This window comes from Diadema antillarum, unplaced genomic scaffold (genome assembly GCF_040938485.1).
Source record: "Diadema antillarum isolate AM-2024a unplaced genomic scaffold, OU_Dant_1.0 scf00000221, whole genome shotgun sequence".
Taxonomy (NCBI): Eukaryota; Metazoa; Echinodermata; class Echinoidea; order Diadematoida; family Diadematidae; genus Diadema; species Diadema antillarum.
In genome coordinates this window covers 358663-373829 of record NW_027271110.1, presented here as the reverse complement: position 1 = coordinate 373829, position 15167 = coordinate 358663, and the positions used below count along the sequence as shown (strand labels likewise).

General features: G+C 37.7%; 1 protein-coding gene across 1 annotated transcript in view; it reads right to left on the bottom strand.

The window, feature by feature from the left end:
* LOC139724561 (transcription initiation factor TFIID subunit 2-like) overlaps window positions 1-15167 on the bottom strand; it is a 35919-nt gene that overhangs the window by 7325 nt on the left and 13427 nt on the right. The window contains exons 15-20 of the mRNA XM_071635694.1: window positions 14760-14825; window positions 12076-12208; window positions 7648-7767; window positions 4083-4223; window positions 2408-2518; window positions 1373-1483 (exon numbers count right to left, since the gene is read on the bottom strand). Coding sequence (XP_071491795.1) covers window positions 1373-1483; window positions 2408-2518; window positions 4083-4223; window positions 7648-7767; window positions 12076-12208; window positions 14760-14825 — 682 coding nt within the window. The remainder of the gene's footprint in view (window positions 1-1372; window positions 1484-2407; window positions 2519-4082; window positions 4224-7647; window positions 7768-12075; window positions 12209-14759; window positions 14826-15167) is intronic.

Here is a 15167-nt window from a genome sequence, read left to right as displayed (position 1 = left end):
CAACGTCACCACCATCTTCATCATCATCTTCATCATCAACTTCACCACCATCTTCATCATTTTCATCATCAACGTCACCACCATCTTCATCATCATCATCATCATCATCTTCATCATCAACGTCACCACCATCTTCATCAACGTCACCATCTTCATCATCGTCATCATCATCATCGTCATCTTCATCATCAACGTCACCATCTTCATCATCGTCATCATCATCATCTTCATCAACGTCACCACCATCTTTATCATCGTCATCATCTTCATCATCATCTTCATCATCAACGTCACCACCATCTTTATCATCGTCATCATTATCATCTTCATCATCAACGTCACCACCATCTTTATCATCGTCATCATCATCATCATCATCATCTTCATCATCAACGTAACCACCATCTTAATCATCGTCATCATCTTCATCATCAACGTCACCACCATCTTCATCATCATCATTATCATCATCATCATCATCAATCAATTTATCAATCAGTTGCAATAAAAACAACTTGACTCAAGAATTTTATTAATTTGAATATCAACCATTTAAGAGTCGTGACAAGCAAAATAATCACCTCAGATAATGCTTTGCTCCATATATCTTTCATGATTACAGCACTGTCATTCAAAGCATAAAAACATTACCCAGTTGCTCGAAATTTCTTATATTGCATCAAGAAAGTTACAGATGGATCACAACCAAATTAGAACACAACTGTTATTACTTTCTGTGAGAAGATTAAAGGTGACATTTGTATGCCACAAACACTAAATTTGAGAAGTTAAAGGACAAGTTCACCTTCATAAACATAAGGACTGAGAAAATGCAGCAATATTAGTAGAACACATCAGTGAAAGTTTGAGGAAAATTGGACAATCGATGCAAAAGTTATGAATTTTTAAAATTTTTGTGTTGGAACTGCTGGACGAGGAGACTACTACAGCTTGTGATGTCATATGAGTACAACAGTATAAAGAAAATGTAAAGAAAATTCAACATATTTTCATTTTTTTCGCATAATAAAAGAGCATTTGACTTGCCTCTTTCTAAAGGTAGGTGGAATAATATTACCCATGACATATGTCGGTAACGAGTCAAGGGAATGTGTACTTTTTTCAAAAGATGAAATTTTGTGAAATTCTCTTTTTATTTTCCTTATATTGTTGTACGCATGTGACATCGTGCACTGCAGTAGTCTTCTCATCCAGCGGTTACTGCACAAAATCTTCAAAAATTAATAACTTTTGAACGGATTGACCGATTTTCCTCAAACTTTCACTGATGTGTTCTACTAATATTGCTACATTTTCTCAATCCTTATGTTTATGAAGGTGAACTTGTCCTTTAATATCTGAGATTACTCACCTTTGTCTCTGGGGAGAGGTTTTCCACACTGGTGTTCACCATGGCAACGGCGGGGGTGATGGTGTTTGACAGAGCATCAATCAAGCTGGCACGGTAGTAGCAGTCAGAAAACTGAAACACACAATGAGAGGGAGTAGACATATACTACACTGTAAATTACATCCTACATGTATATATCACACAACCCTCGAACCACACTTGAACTGCAAGAATCACAATGAGCATATACACAAAAAATAAAATTGTTCTGTTGACTTGAAAATGCAAACATATACATACGATTCGTGCCAATTTTTTCATTGAAATACACATAACTGTGCTTACTAGAAGAGAAGTATGAGCATATCACTACTCACAATTGAGGGTATCGCCAATACGTAGATGCCATGCGCAGAGCAGCGTTTTAGATGCATTATGGGATAGCTCATGGGACAAACTTGCCCCGGTTTTGGCTGCACATGCACTTACATCACGCTCTGTCTTTATAAAGAGGTATTTTTTCTTGAAGATTTCTTCGCTTTCCATCATGTGACCAGCACATTGAAGCCTTGCAGTAGTGAACCATGACTCTAGTGACCGCATATCAGTAAAGCTTAGACACTTTCAACTCTTTTAAGCTGAATTATAGCCGAGAAAAAAAGAGCTAACAACGGAAAAAAAGACAAAGAACTCCATTGAATCTTATGGAAACTGTGACTCGCCTGAGACAACCGGAAGTGATCAAGGGACCGAGGAATCCCACAGTGCACCTGTCACAGAGCTCTTCAGCGTGCGCAGGAGTTTTTTACGTCATTGGCGATAGCAAGAATTCTTCTTTTCTCGCACTCTTTGTTTTATATTTAATCTATTTTTGTTAAAAAAACAAAGTATCAACCCAAATTGTTACTGATTCCATTTGGGATCACAAACTAATTCAGGCACAGACAAAGTGTCACATAGACTCTGGCACCACTCTGTAGCAAAGGCATAAAAAAGCAAACAAACAAACAAACCATATGAAATGACAAACGGAGAAGCGTATAAGTCTTCTCTTACCTTATTCTTGGCATTGTCATTGTACTTGATGAGATCAACCAGGAAACAGAGGCTCTCTCTCGGACAGAGAGAGTGGTTGTTGCGAATCAAACCAACTGCCTGAGGGATCACCTAAAGAACAAACAGAGGGTATGACTTGATGACCAGCAGTATCTTTAATGCTTACAATCAAATGTGTCAGGTTAGGACAATTACTCCCGAGGACAATTAGCCCCTGGCTAAATACTGGTTAGTGATAAGGTTAGAGTAAAGATTAGGGTTAGGGTTAGGGTTAGAGTTTGTTTTAGGATTAGGTTCAGGATTAGGATTGGATGCTACTGTATACGGCAAATATTTCACGAGGTTTTATTTTTGCGAATTTCGCGAGTTAGGTGCTTTTTGCAAATTTCAAAACAAGCGAAAATATTATCTCTGGTCCTGAAATGAATGTGGCGGGCAAGCATACTCCATTCAGTACTGTACTCCACAATCGCAAATTTAGTAACTCGCAAAATCGTCAGAACTCCCGATTTACAAAAAAATTAGACTCGCGAATATATCTTTATCATTTCTGTTATTCTAATTATCATTATCATCATCACTGTGTGTGTATATACACTTTGATATGTTAGATTAGTACTTTCATTTTGTTGCCTCCTCCTGGTACACCTTTCAGGGCTCACTGTTTGCTCAACCCCCCTCCCCTTTCCCCTTGCTGTTGCTTTTTCACTCTTTCCCTTTCTTTATCCTTCTGGTGTTCCTCATCTTCTTTGATGTTGCCTCCCTATTCATCCTTTTCCTTCAATGGTTGCCCCTTGATCCTCATGATCATTACTGACCCTCCCCTGCCTTTTGTCTGTCCACCCTCCTGCTCTAATCCCCCTCCCTTTACCAGTTGGGCTCCTTGCCCATGACCTCCCACCCTCTCCTTTGTTTTCTTTGTTCTGTGTACCCAGCCTGTCCCTGTCTGTTCTTGTTGAATGAAGTCCTTATATGTGATTGCTTTCCCTGCTTGTTTGTCATTCTGCCTCTGACAAAGATTCTGCTAGGATCAAAAGCTCAGGCCCCATTTGACTCCATCGCTAAATATATAGCGTATACAGTAGAGGATTAAACCTGGTCAGATCTTCTCTTTATTTTGATGTCCAACTGGATAGATAGTTGGCATCTGCCTGAAACGTAACAAAATCCATTCACCATTCTCTATATGTAGCTCCTGTATATGTGGTATTCTCTGCATTCTTATTTTAACAAATTTTGCAAATCTAGTGATATAATTTTTTTAAAAGGTCAAAAGTCTTACAACCCAAAATGTTAATTCCCTTTATATCCATTTTCAAGGTGGGTAATAAAATAACTTTCTCCTAAAAAGAATCACACTTATTTCTCACATAGATATTGCAGTTCTCAGCTGCCAATTCAGCATACTTTTTATAACCTAATCCAAAATGGACACAGAAATAAACTGTAAATACAAAATTGAGAAAAGCCTTATAATATGCACTTTATATTCTATCCCCACCATTTCACAATGTCTTTTCATTAAAGAAAAAACAAACAAACAAACAAACTCACAGAACAATAACTTCATAAAATATGATGAAGAGGAATAAATTATAAACCTGACTTTCATTATCTATAGATATGCTCACCCCCTGTAGAAAATATATCACAAATTGTATAGCAAAGGATTTACCTTCTGCATGAAGTAGGCCCTGAAGTCGGAAAACTTGTTCCTCTTGACGATGTCCTCACAGGAATACGAGCTGTAGAGTTTCCTAAACATGGCAATGAGGGCGGTATGACCGCTGAAGGACTCTGCCATCTCGTTGGATACCTGTTGACGTAATCACAGCAGTGTGGGAGAAATGATAAGCTATACTCTCTTACTGTCACTGACACCTATCCCATACCAATGTGTTTTTGGAATTTTAAAGGTCCTGTTTACCTTTGGGAGCGGTGATTTAAAAAAATGTCAAGATATCACACTTGATCCATATGCGTAGGTCTGTTGTATCACAAAACATCTTACCATATAAAATTTTCACAATAAAGCCTAAAATTTAAGGAGATATCAATGTTTTTCTTAATAAACAATAACTGTATACGGTTTAGTTTGGAAACATCTTTATTATAACTATTGTTCACATTTTGTATACTTAGCAATTATAAATATTGGTTATACTGGACAGGTTCAAATTTTTTAATTGGTTGTTTTCATCTCTAACTCATATTTTAGAACTATTTTGAAGCACTAATGCTAGGTTTTTGTTTCATCTGAAAATGGTAAATTATGCCTTTAAGTTGCGGTCCCGTAAAACGAATCAAAGAAACTGTGCTCTCTTAAAGGTAGGGAATCCCATTTGCATGCCTTAAATGAAGAGTTGTATAAATACAGTAGTATGTTGAAGAGAGTATCATTTTAGAAACTCCCATAAAGTATTGAAAGTGGAAGGAAACATTTAGTACATTTTTTTGACCGTTAGATTTTGAATTGAATTTTTTTCGGGGCTCACCGTAAATTCCAGTACATTACTAGGCTAGCTTTGCAGACCCATGCACTGCATGTGTGTTCATCATGTATATTTTGTGAAGAAAGTTCATCAACGCAAGCCTCATTTCTATATACATTCTTGCCACACACTCTATATGTTATTACATCAGCTCTTGTACTTTTAGATTTGTGTTTATAGATAACAAATACAGAAGACTGCAACAAAAAGGCTTAAGTGTGGCTGACACACAGAACTACTGAGTAGTTGAGTTTTGTGCATTATTCAAATTTTAGATAACTGTTGACTTCCAAATTTCTAAGCAGTAGCCTAAGCAAGTCCCCTGAGGTTCATATTTAATGTTTTGCTGCATTTTGGGAGGTCTGTAAAAGGTATCCCCTACCTTTAACAAGTGAGAAATGATGTCACTTATGTTCAATGCCGTGCCTTTGAATGCACACTGGTGGGTTTGTCAAAAACTTTATGAGGAGCTTGAACAGAAATAATTTATACAGACTCTAAGAAGATGAGTTATATTTTAAAATCTATCACAGCATCAAATTCATGGTACTACAACATAGGTAGATAAATTTTAGCAAATTTAATTCATATGGACCACATGCTGTATTGTTAGAAGTTTTGAATGTTCATGTTCCCCCCCCCCAAAAAAAAAAACCAAAACCAAAACAAACAATAAAACAAACAAACAAATAACACTGAATTCCTATATAAAAGAGTAGAATATGCAGGCAATGATGTAAACAAATGCAAAAAAAAAAAGTTCTGAATATTCATTTTATATAATTCCAGCAAAACGAATTGAGTGGTAGCTCAAGCACAAGAGTGAGCATTAACAGTAAAATCAGCGTGCTAATACAATACGGCAAATGGAATGAGGATTTTAAAATACTGGACACATTATGAGAAGAAGAGACCATGAAAACAAGAATTTCACAGGTAATAGAGAAGGAAAACTGAAATAGCAACTCAAACACCTGGAAGCATAAAGAGGAATGCAAGGCCAAATGACAGCTAGAATGCAACAAGTCACAAGAAACATACAATAAATGAGAGGTCATGATTTCGACGTCTGTAACAAACTACATGTGTAAGCACTCAGTAAAACAAACATATATTTTTATACAGAGTTTAAGACGTCAGTGTAGAGTAACAGAAACAGCAAGGATCTATTCACAGTCTTAATGTCTCCACGCCTACCAGCTGGAAGACCTTGGATATCAGTGGGTGAAGTAGAGGGCATATAGTCATACAGACATAGGCGCCGGAAGTGGGGGGGCGGCCGCCCCCCAATCCAAAAAGTGGGGGGGCAAAACGCATTTTTGCCCAACCAAAAAGCCCCCCCCAAAAAAAAATAATTATAATAATGATAATAAAAATAAATGAATAAACAAAGAAAATACAATAAATATGTATATAAAAGAATAAAAGGGAAAAAATATGGCTACAAACGGCAGCTTTTGGACTGTAAAATGTCAAAATTTTCAAGCTCGCTCGCTTCGCTCGCTCGCATCCAGCAGTTGAGCCCGGTGCGCCTCCCCCTTAATTTCTAAAGCGAAAAACATAGCTACGGCGGTAGTTGTTGGACTCTAGAATGTCAAAATTTTCAAGCTCCCTTGCTTCGCTCACTTGCATTGAATCGTTATGCCACTCTCCTAATGTTGCTGCCAGTAATTGCCAGCAGTTGCGTCCGATGCCCCTCCCCCCTTAATTTCCAAAGCGAAAGATATAGCTACAAACAGGAGTTTTTGGACTGTAAAATGTCAAAATTCTCAAGCTCGCTCGCTTTGCTTGCTCGCATTGAATCGTTATGCCATTCTCCTGATGTTGCTGCCAGTAATTGCCAGCAGTTGCGCCTGATGCGCCGCCACATTAATTTCCAAAGTGAAAGATAAAGCTACAAACCCCAGTTTTGGGACTGTAGAATGTCAAAATTTTAAAGCTTGCTCGCTTCGCTCGCTCGCATTGAATCGTTATGCCATTCTCCTAATGTTGCTGCCAGTAATTGCCAGCAGTTGCGCCCGATGCGCCGCCCCATTAATTTCCAAAGTGAAAGATAAAGCTACAAACCCCAGTTTTGGGACTGTAGAATGTCAAAATTTTAAAGCTTGCTCGCTTCGCTCGCTCGCATTAAGTCGTTATGCCATTCTCCTAATGTTGCTGCCAATAATTGCCAGCAGTTGCGCCCGATGTGCCCCCATCTATTTCAAAGCGAAATATGTAGCTACAATTAAAACTCCAGTTTTGGAACAGTAGAATATCAAAATTTTCAAGCTCGCTCGCTTCGCTCGCTCGCATTTTATTGTTATGCCATTCACCTTATGTTGCTGACAGTATATAATTTGTCGATCGTTTCACACCGTCATTCCATAATCCATGTAAGGAAAACTTACAATGTTCCTCAATGACTGCGTTGTTGAATGTATCACATTCCGTAATGTATTGTAGTCCCATTATTGCTCATGCACACACGCACAAGCATACAGACCGTCAAAATTACTTTATGGTTCCCCCCATGTTTCGACCCACCGTACGCCACTTTACATATATATATATATATATATATATATATACATATAAATAATAGATGTGTGTGCGTGTGTGTGTGTGTGTGTGTGTGTGTGTGTGTGTATGTGTATATTGTGTAACATATGCATGGTCTAATCTTGAGCCCCCTCCAATGTTTGCCCCCCCAATCCAAAACTGCTTCCGGCGCGCCTGCATACAGAGGAATAGGAACAAACTGCTCACCTGAGCGTAGCAGAAGGAGGCGTTTATTCTCACTTTGTAGAAGCAGCAGGGGTTGAGGATGATATCACTCAGAGCGTTTGTCGTATCCAGACTCGGGAATTTGCGGAGGCATTCCAGGGCCTGAAGGCAAGTTTGAAGGTAGTTGGGATTTATTTGCACAAATTCATGGTCAATTGTAGATATGATATCAGAACCCATCTTTAAACATACAAACATCAAAGCTACAATCATGTGATTGTGTGTGTGTGGGGGGGGGGGATGTTATAAGTAGATCTACTCTGACATGCAAAGTTTTGAGATGTTTGAAACACAGCAACAAGTGCATCATGCACTTACTTTATCTGATAATTTCATGGAAACAGAAAGCTATTAATATGTTTTTGCAAGACTCAGCCTCAAACCATTTTCCTGTTTGAGACATTTCTATGCACTGCCTAATCAAGATAATTTTCATGATTTTTTTCTGTCTATTACCTTTCAATATTTGCAGAAGACCAAAACTTTATACATAGGTTGTGCATTTCCATACTGAATACACTTTGTGATTTGAACTACTATTGATTTAATGGTCCACTCTTGGTATTTTTTTTTAAATTTCTTTTTACTCTACTATCATGTAAAGACAGAAATCAGTGGTTAATTAGGTGATACGCTATCAGCGTATCACCTATTGTGATTGCCAAAATTTCTCTTTTTTTTTATTCTTCTTTCTTTCTGCCACATTTTGTGTCGTCAATATCTCAACAATGACATTACGGAATGACATGACATTTTCAGTCAACATGTCTCATAACAATATCTAGCCACAATAAGGTTTTCATGACAGTAACATATCTATGACGTCATCTAGGCGCCATTTTGTGATTTTCGGACCTTGTCACATGATCGATCATAACTTCATAACTAGATATCATTTCTGTATCATTTTCGGTGGACATAAAGTTCAGGTCACGCTCTATCTTACTTTTTAACGCTAGTTATCCAGGCCTTCATTACGCGCGCGTACGCGCGCGTCAAAATTTTAAAAGGCTCAAAACGACTTCCCAATGGGAAATCTCGAAGTTTCAGACAATTTTAAGCGTTTCAAACATTTTTTCGCGTGCGCGTCCGTCCGCGCAATTTCGCGCGCAGGGGGCGTAACCAACATGAAAATGCAATTTTTTTGACTGATTTGGATTTCTGATACTTTGAGTAACAATATCCATTGATATCCCATCGATTTTGACCTATAACAAAGGAATGCACTGGCGTCAAAGTTGAAATTCCGCGCGCGCGTCTTTCTGCAAATATAGTGAAAAAACATGTTTTTGTTTATGTCGCCATAGCTCTTTAAATCGTCCATTGACCCTATATTTCTATTGCATATTACAAAAGCATATGAATTGGAAATAACGTTTCAAGTACCAATATTGCCAGGAAAACTCATGACGTCATCATATCATCATCTGAAATCAAAAAAGTGGAATTAATTTTTTTGAGGTACTCTTTCTGACATTCATTTACTCGTATCTCTATTGTTTAAGCTTAATATCACCCCAAATTCAGATATGTTGTACTTTGAACATTTGCCTTTCAAGTCCATGTCATGGTTTTGAAATTTGATGACGTCATCATACTTTAAATTGTGATTAAAGGTAAAGACGCAAAATCGGACAAGTTTACGTGTTATGTCTATGGGAGGTGATTTTTTAAAAAAACATACATTGACTTGACAACGTTTAAGCACCTTTATCTCAGATGATTTTGCTTCATTTCCTCTGAAAATTAAGTATGTTGTAGCTGTGACAATAAGCTGCAGTAATCGTGCATTTTATTCTTTGAAATCTCCTCATCAGGTTGACAATTTTGCAATTTAAAACTGAAAATGAGAATGGAATGCGGACGAAACGATTCCTGATTCATCTTTCACGTACATAAGTTTACGTTCCTCTAATTTTCTCGTCGAGACGTATGGTTGAGTGGTTAGAGGTGTCGTCACAGAAACGTGAGGTTGCACACGTACGGGTTCGAACCTCACAAGAGCACGAAAGAAAATAATATTTTTTTTTTACTTTTTTTCTTCAATGGAGTACTACACCTTCGTCCATGTAGAAGTCACGTTCGCATGTAAACACACCTATACGCACACACTCACACAGTATCCCTTTGTTTATCGTTGGAGACTGCATTGCTTCGACTGCTGCAAAATATTGCAGGCTGGGCTTTTCAAGCTGATCATGGTATATTGTAACAAAATGAAATTTGTTCATATCAATTCAGTAACACAATGTAGTCATGGTTACTTTGTGCTGATTTTATACATGTAAGAAGCTATACATTGTAAAAAAAGGTATTTGAATTGTTCCTTTAAGTCAGTCTTCTGTATTGATGATTATTTGTCAATTAGTGGTTTTTGTGGAGTTTCAGATAATGATAAAAAGTATGTATGATAAGTGCAGCGATACTTTCTACAGTTAGTTCAAAGTTGTGTTACAGAGGTTTGATACATACATTTAGCATTGTGTTTGTGTGTCCACGTGTGTATACAGGTTGGCCATATGGCACATTCTAGACAATAAATCTTAATTAATTAGCAAACGCGATCAGCTATGGAACTGAATATGGTACTAATGTATGATGTTTATGATTCTCATTAAACTGTGACGAGTTTAAAGAGATAGCTTAACTGTGTGTAAAAATAAAGCAATAATAAGGAAATTTTAAGGGAATTTGATAACCATGCCTATAATAATTTCATACAGGTACTGATAGCTGCCTCATTTTCATGTGATTGATCGTCATGTCAATAGCAAACTGACAACGTACGATTGATATATTATACATTAAGCAACTGTCTTTCAAATCCATATCGATGTTTTCTACTTTGATGACGTCATCATACTTTAAATTGTGATAAAAGTAAAGACACAAAATCGGACAAGTTTACGTGTTATGTCTATGGGAGGTGATTTTTTTTAAAACCATGCATGGACTTGACAACGTTTAAGCACCTCTATCTCAGCTGATTTTGCTTCATTTCCTCTGAAACTTTAGTATGTTGTAGCTGAGACAATAAGCTGCAGTAATCATGCATTTTATTCTTTGAAATCTCCTCATCAGATTGACAATTTTGCAGTTTAAAACTGAAAATGAAAATGGAATGTGGACAAAACGATTCCTCATGTATCTTTCACATACATAAGTTTACGTTCCCCATATTTTCTCGTCGAGACGTATGGCCGAGTGGCTAAAGGCGACGTCTCAGAGACGTAAGGTTGCGGGTTCGAACCCCACAAGATCACGAAACAAAATATTTAGCTATTTTACTTTTTTTTCTTCAATTTTGTATTACATATTCGTCCATGTAGAAATCACGTTCGTATATAAACGCACCTATACACACACACAGACACACACACACGCCATATCCCTCTTTTTTGTGTGTTGGAGACCACATTGCTTCGACTGCAGCAAAATTTTCCAGGTTGACTTTGTCAAACCGATCATAGTATGTAATGACGACGACTGAGGTGTTGTACTTTGAACAATTGTCTTTCAAGACGATGTCATTGTTTTGTAATTTGATGACGTCATTACACTGAAAATTGTGATTAAAGGCAAGGTATCAAAACCAGCCGATTATAGGTTTGATGTCTGCGGGACGTATTTTTCCCAAGTTGCCAGAAATGGCATAGCGACCTCAGTCGTTATAAGGCCGCTTTTCCGTCTAGCAATCCAATAGATGTTCACACGGCCACGTTAGTTAAGGGGGCATTGACTTTCCCCCTGTTACATCTATACATTGTTTTTTTTTTTGTCTTACCATTTCCGTGGATGACCCGTGGCCGAGTGGTTACAGAAACGGTTTCGCATGCACGCTCAATATAACTTCAAGGTGCCTATATCACATTCTTTTCTTGTCGATCACAGATGACCGTCATCTGATGACCACAAGCGTATCACCTAACTCGTCCTCAATGTGACGAGTTTTCATGTCTCGTCTCTCATTGAAGACGGTCAACACCAGAGCAGAATTTGTTATACATGTAAGAGATAATTACTGCATTGCTGCAAGCAACAGGTGCTACATTTCACTTGTTCTTTTGTGTAATCCTCGCTTGAGTGGCATGATGTGGCAATAAAATTTCCCCAAACTGAGATGGACAAGGTTAACCCTTACAACATAGAAGACCAATGGCTGTAAACTGCTAATGCTTTATCAAATGCACCAAAGATCAATATTTTGCAGTGTTCGATGGCACATGCAGTTGACCGTGGAAAGAGGATACCTGTACCGCTTGACTACACTGTACTTTCACACAGGTGGATTATCAATCAGTCTGTTCTCTGTCGAAGGGCAAAAAGAATCTTGTTTGGGGGCATTTAGGGCTCTCGGATAATTGGGGGAAGAATGGGTTAATGGAATTCATGAATAACCAGAAACATCACCTCAAGCTGTGCCACCACGTCCCTCTCATACCGGAGCTGGCACTGGAACTGGTAGTCCGGCTGATCAAAGATGACCTCCCTCAGAAGGGTCATCTCTGTGTCGACGCGGATCCAAAGCACAGGGGAGTCGGGGCTGGGCACACAGAGAGAACGAAAAAGAGAGAACCTTACAGGCTTCTGGCCAGACTAATTTGCTGAATCAAAAAAAAAAAAAACAACTTGCTTGAAGACTGCATTTATTAAAGGAAACCTCAACCCAAAGAGAAATGTTGATTGAGTAAAAGCAGCAACATTAGTAGAACACATCAGTGAAAGTTTGAGGAAAATTGGACAATCGATGCATATGTTATGAATTTCTAATGTTTTGGTGTTAGAACCTCTGGATGAGGGGACTACTAGAGATTATGACATATGTGTGGACAACAATATAAAGAAACTAGAAATGTCGCTTTGGCGACTGGTATGCCTCCGCCATAATGCATGATTTTCCTAATAGGTGTAGATAGTACATGTGGACAATGTGTGATTACATTTTCACAAAATTGGCAAAATATTGAAATGACAAGTTTGTCACAAATGTGTTGAATGTTCACCTTCCTTGACCTAGGTTTAATTGGATGAATAGGAGAGCATGTATCTAGGGATTTAAGGGCTTTAACTTGACTTTGACCCATTCATACATTTAGGCATTGAGTAATTTTCAAGGTACAGGTGTGGAGAAAAAGTGCAATTTCTGAATTGAATAGTAAATTGTTACCATTTTCATCTGGCCCTTGACCCTAAAATTCATAAAATAATCATTTTCAGGTAGAACATGCATAATATGTACTAAGTTTCAGGGGAACTTGAGCCACTTCCGAGATATGGAGGAAAAAGTTAGTTCAGCACTTTCACTTGATCTTTGACCTTTTGACCTTTGAGGCAAAAAAAGAAGAAAAAAAAAACTTTCCAGAGAATTTCTATTAGGTTACACATGCATACACCAAGTGTTAAAAAAAAAATAACCCTGCTGGCATTGCATAAATATGAGGAAAATAGTAAAATTTTGAAGTGTTGCACTTGACCTTTGACCCCTGACATTTGACCCCATGAACCCTACATTCTCTAGATAATCACTTCCAGTCAGTACATGTATATACTATGTTCCATGAAGATACCTTGAACAATTTTCCAAGGTACGGAGAAAAAAAAAGAAGTTTTGATATTTTTACTTGACCTTTTGACCTTTGACCTCACGACCCAAACTTTCACCAGAGAATCTTAATTGGGTAATACATGTATACACTAAGTTTCAAGAAAATATCTTCAGGCATTCAATAGATATGGTGGAAATAGTGAGATTTTATGTATTTGACCCTGACCTTTTGACCTTTGACCTCATGACCCAAACTTTCACCAGAGAATCTTAATTGGGTAATACATGTATACACTAAGTTTCAAGAAAATATCTTCAGGCATTCAATAGATATGGTGGAAATAGTGAAATTTTCTGTATTTGACCCTGACCTTTTGACCTTTGACCTTTGACCTCATGACCCAAACTATCACCAGAGAATCTTAATTGGGTAATACATGTTTACACTAAGTTTCAAGAAAATATCTTCAGGCATTCAATAGATATGGTGGAAATAGTGAAATTTTATGTATTTGACCTTGACCTTTTGACCTTTGACCTTCAGCATGTGCACCCAAAGGTTGATAGGCACAACTTCACCCCCTAATACACATACACGCCAAGTTTCATTAGGATACCTCAACAGGTTTTGATAGTTACCTTGTCCACAAAATTCATTACGGACGGACGGAAGGACGGACGGACAGATGGAAGGACGGACGGACGGACGGACGGAAGGACGGACGGACGGACGGAAGGACGGACGGACGGACAACCTGAAAACATAATGCCTCCGGCACCACTTCGTGGCGGAGGCATAAATATAAAAGGAATTCCAAAAAAAAAAATTTTTCATGAAAATTACAAATTCCATCAACTTGATACCGACATAAGTATTTTAAGGGTAGTAATTATTTCCGCTGCTTTCTGAAAGTGGTTAGTCAAGTGCGCTGTGAATTTTTGTGGAACTCAGTCCACTGTAATGTCAGCAGATATGCCCTAAAATTAAAGACAAGGCATTTCACAAACTGTCTATTATAGGGCTTCCAGACACACTAATTTAGCGTATATTCACACGACGTATGGATATACAAGCTGTGCGATGTATTGATAAGAGACAATTCAGACCCAATGACCTGAAATATGATAATTGTATGGCACTATCACTGTGTTTTTACATTGCATTGGATTGAACTGGATTTATTTGGTAGTTTGCAGACACGATTCATATGTCGTTTGAATATGCCAGCTACGGGTCATATGTTTTATCAATATACGGCCATTCACACACATCAAAATGTCTCATATTTTTATTATCCATATGTCGTATATTCACACAAGAAGACTGCTGTCTGAAAGGGGGATGGGATAATGAATAAATGAAAGTATTTCCACATTATACACAGTGTGATTGAAATATATGAGCAAATACAGTACTCTCCCAAAACACAAACATGCTATGAGTTTCAATTTTCTATGTAAATAGGCAGGCTATTCCTGTTGAATAGAAGTACAGGTGTGAGACTTTCACTACTATCATCAATGCAGATAAGGCATAGTTAGTACTTACTCCATTTTACTCAGGTCCATGTCAACTTCCTCACCATTCTTGAGTGGAATCTTCTTCTTCTTGTGTCTGCGTAATATCATGACAGAATGTTCAACGAACAACATTGATAAACCACATTTCAAAGATTTTTGGTCATTCTTGCACCGCGAAAGCAGACTAAACTTCATTGTTCCCTCTCAGAGTAGTGAAATTGGCATATAAAGTATGTGTATAATTGTAGTGGGATCATACGGTAGGGCAGTGTGGTATAGTGTGATGACAGCATCATAATACATGTAATTTAAAGGTTTCACTTTACAGTATAAAGAAGGGGTCTAATAGTGTAGTGGTTGGGACATAAAATCTATCAAAGTGTGCCAATTTAGCATTACACATATTTTCTTCAAAAAAACACACAAGACAAACATA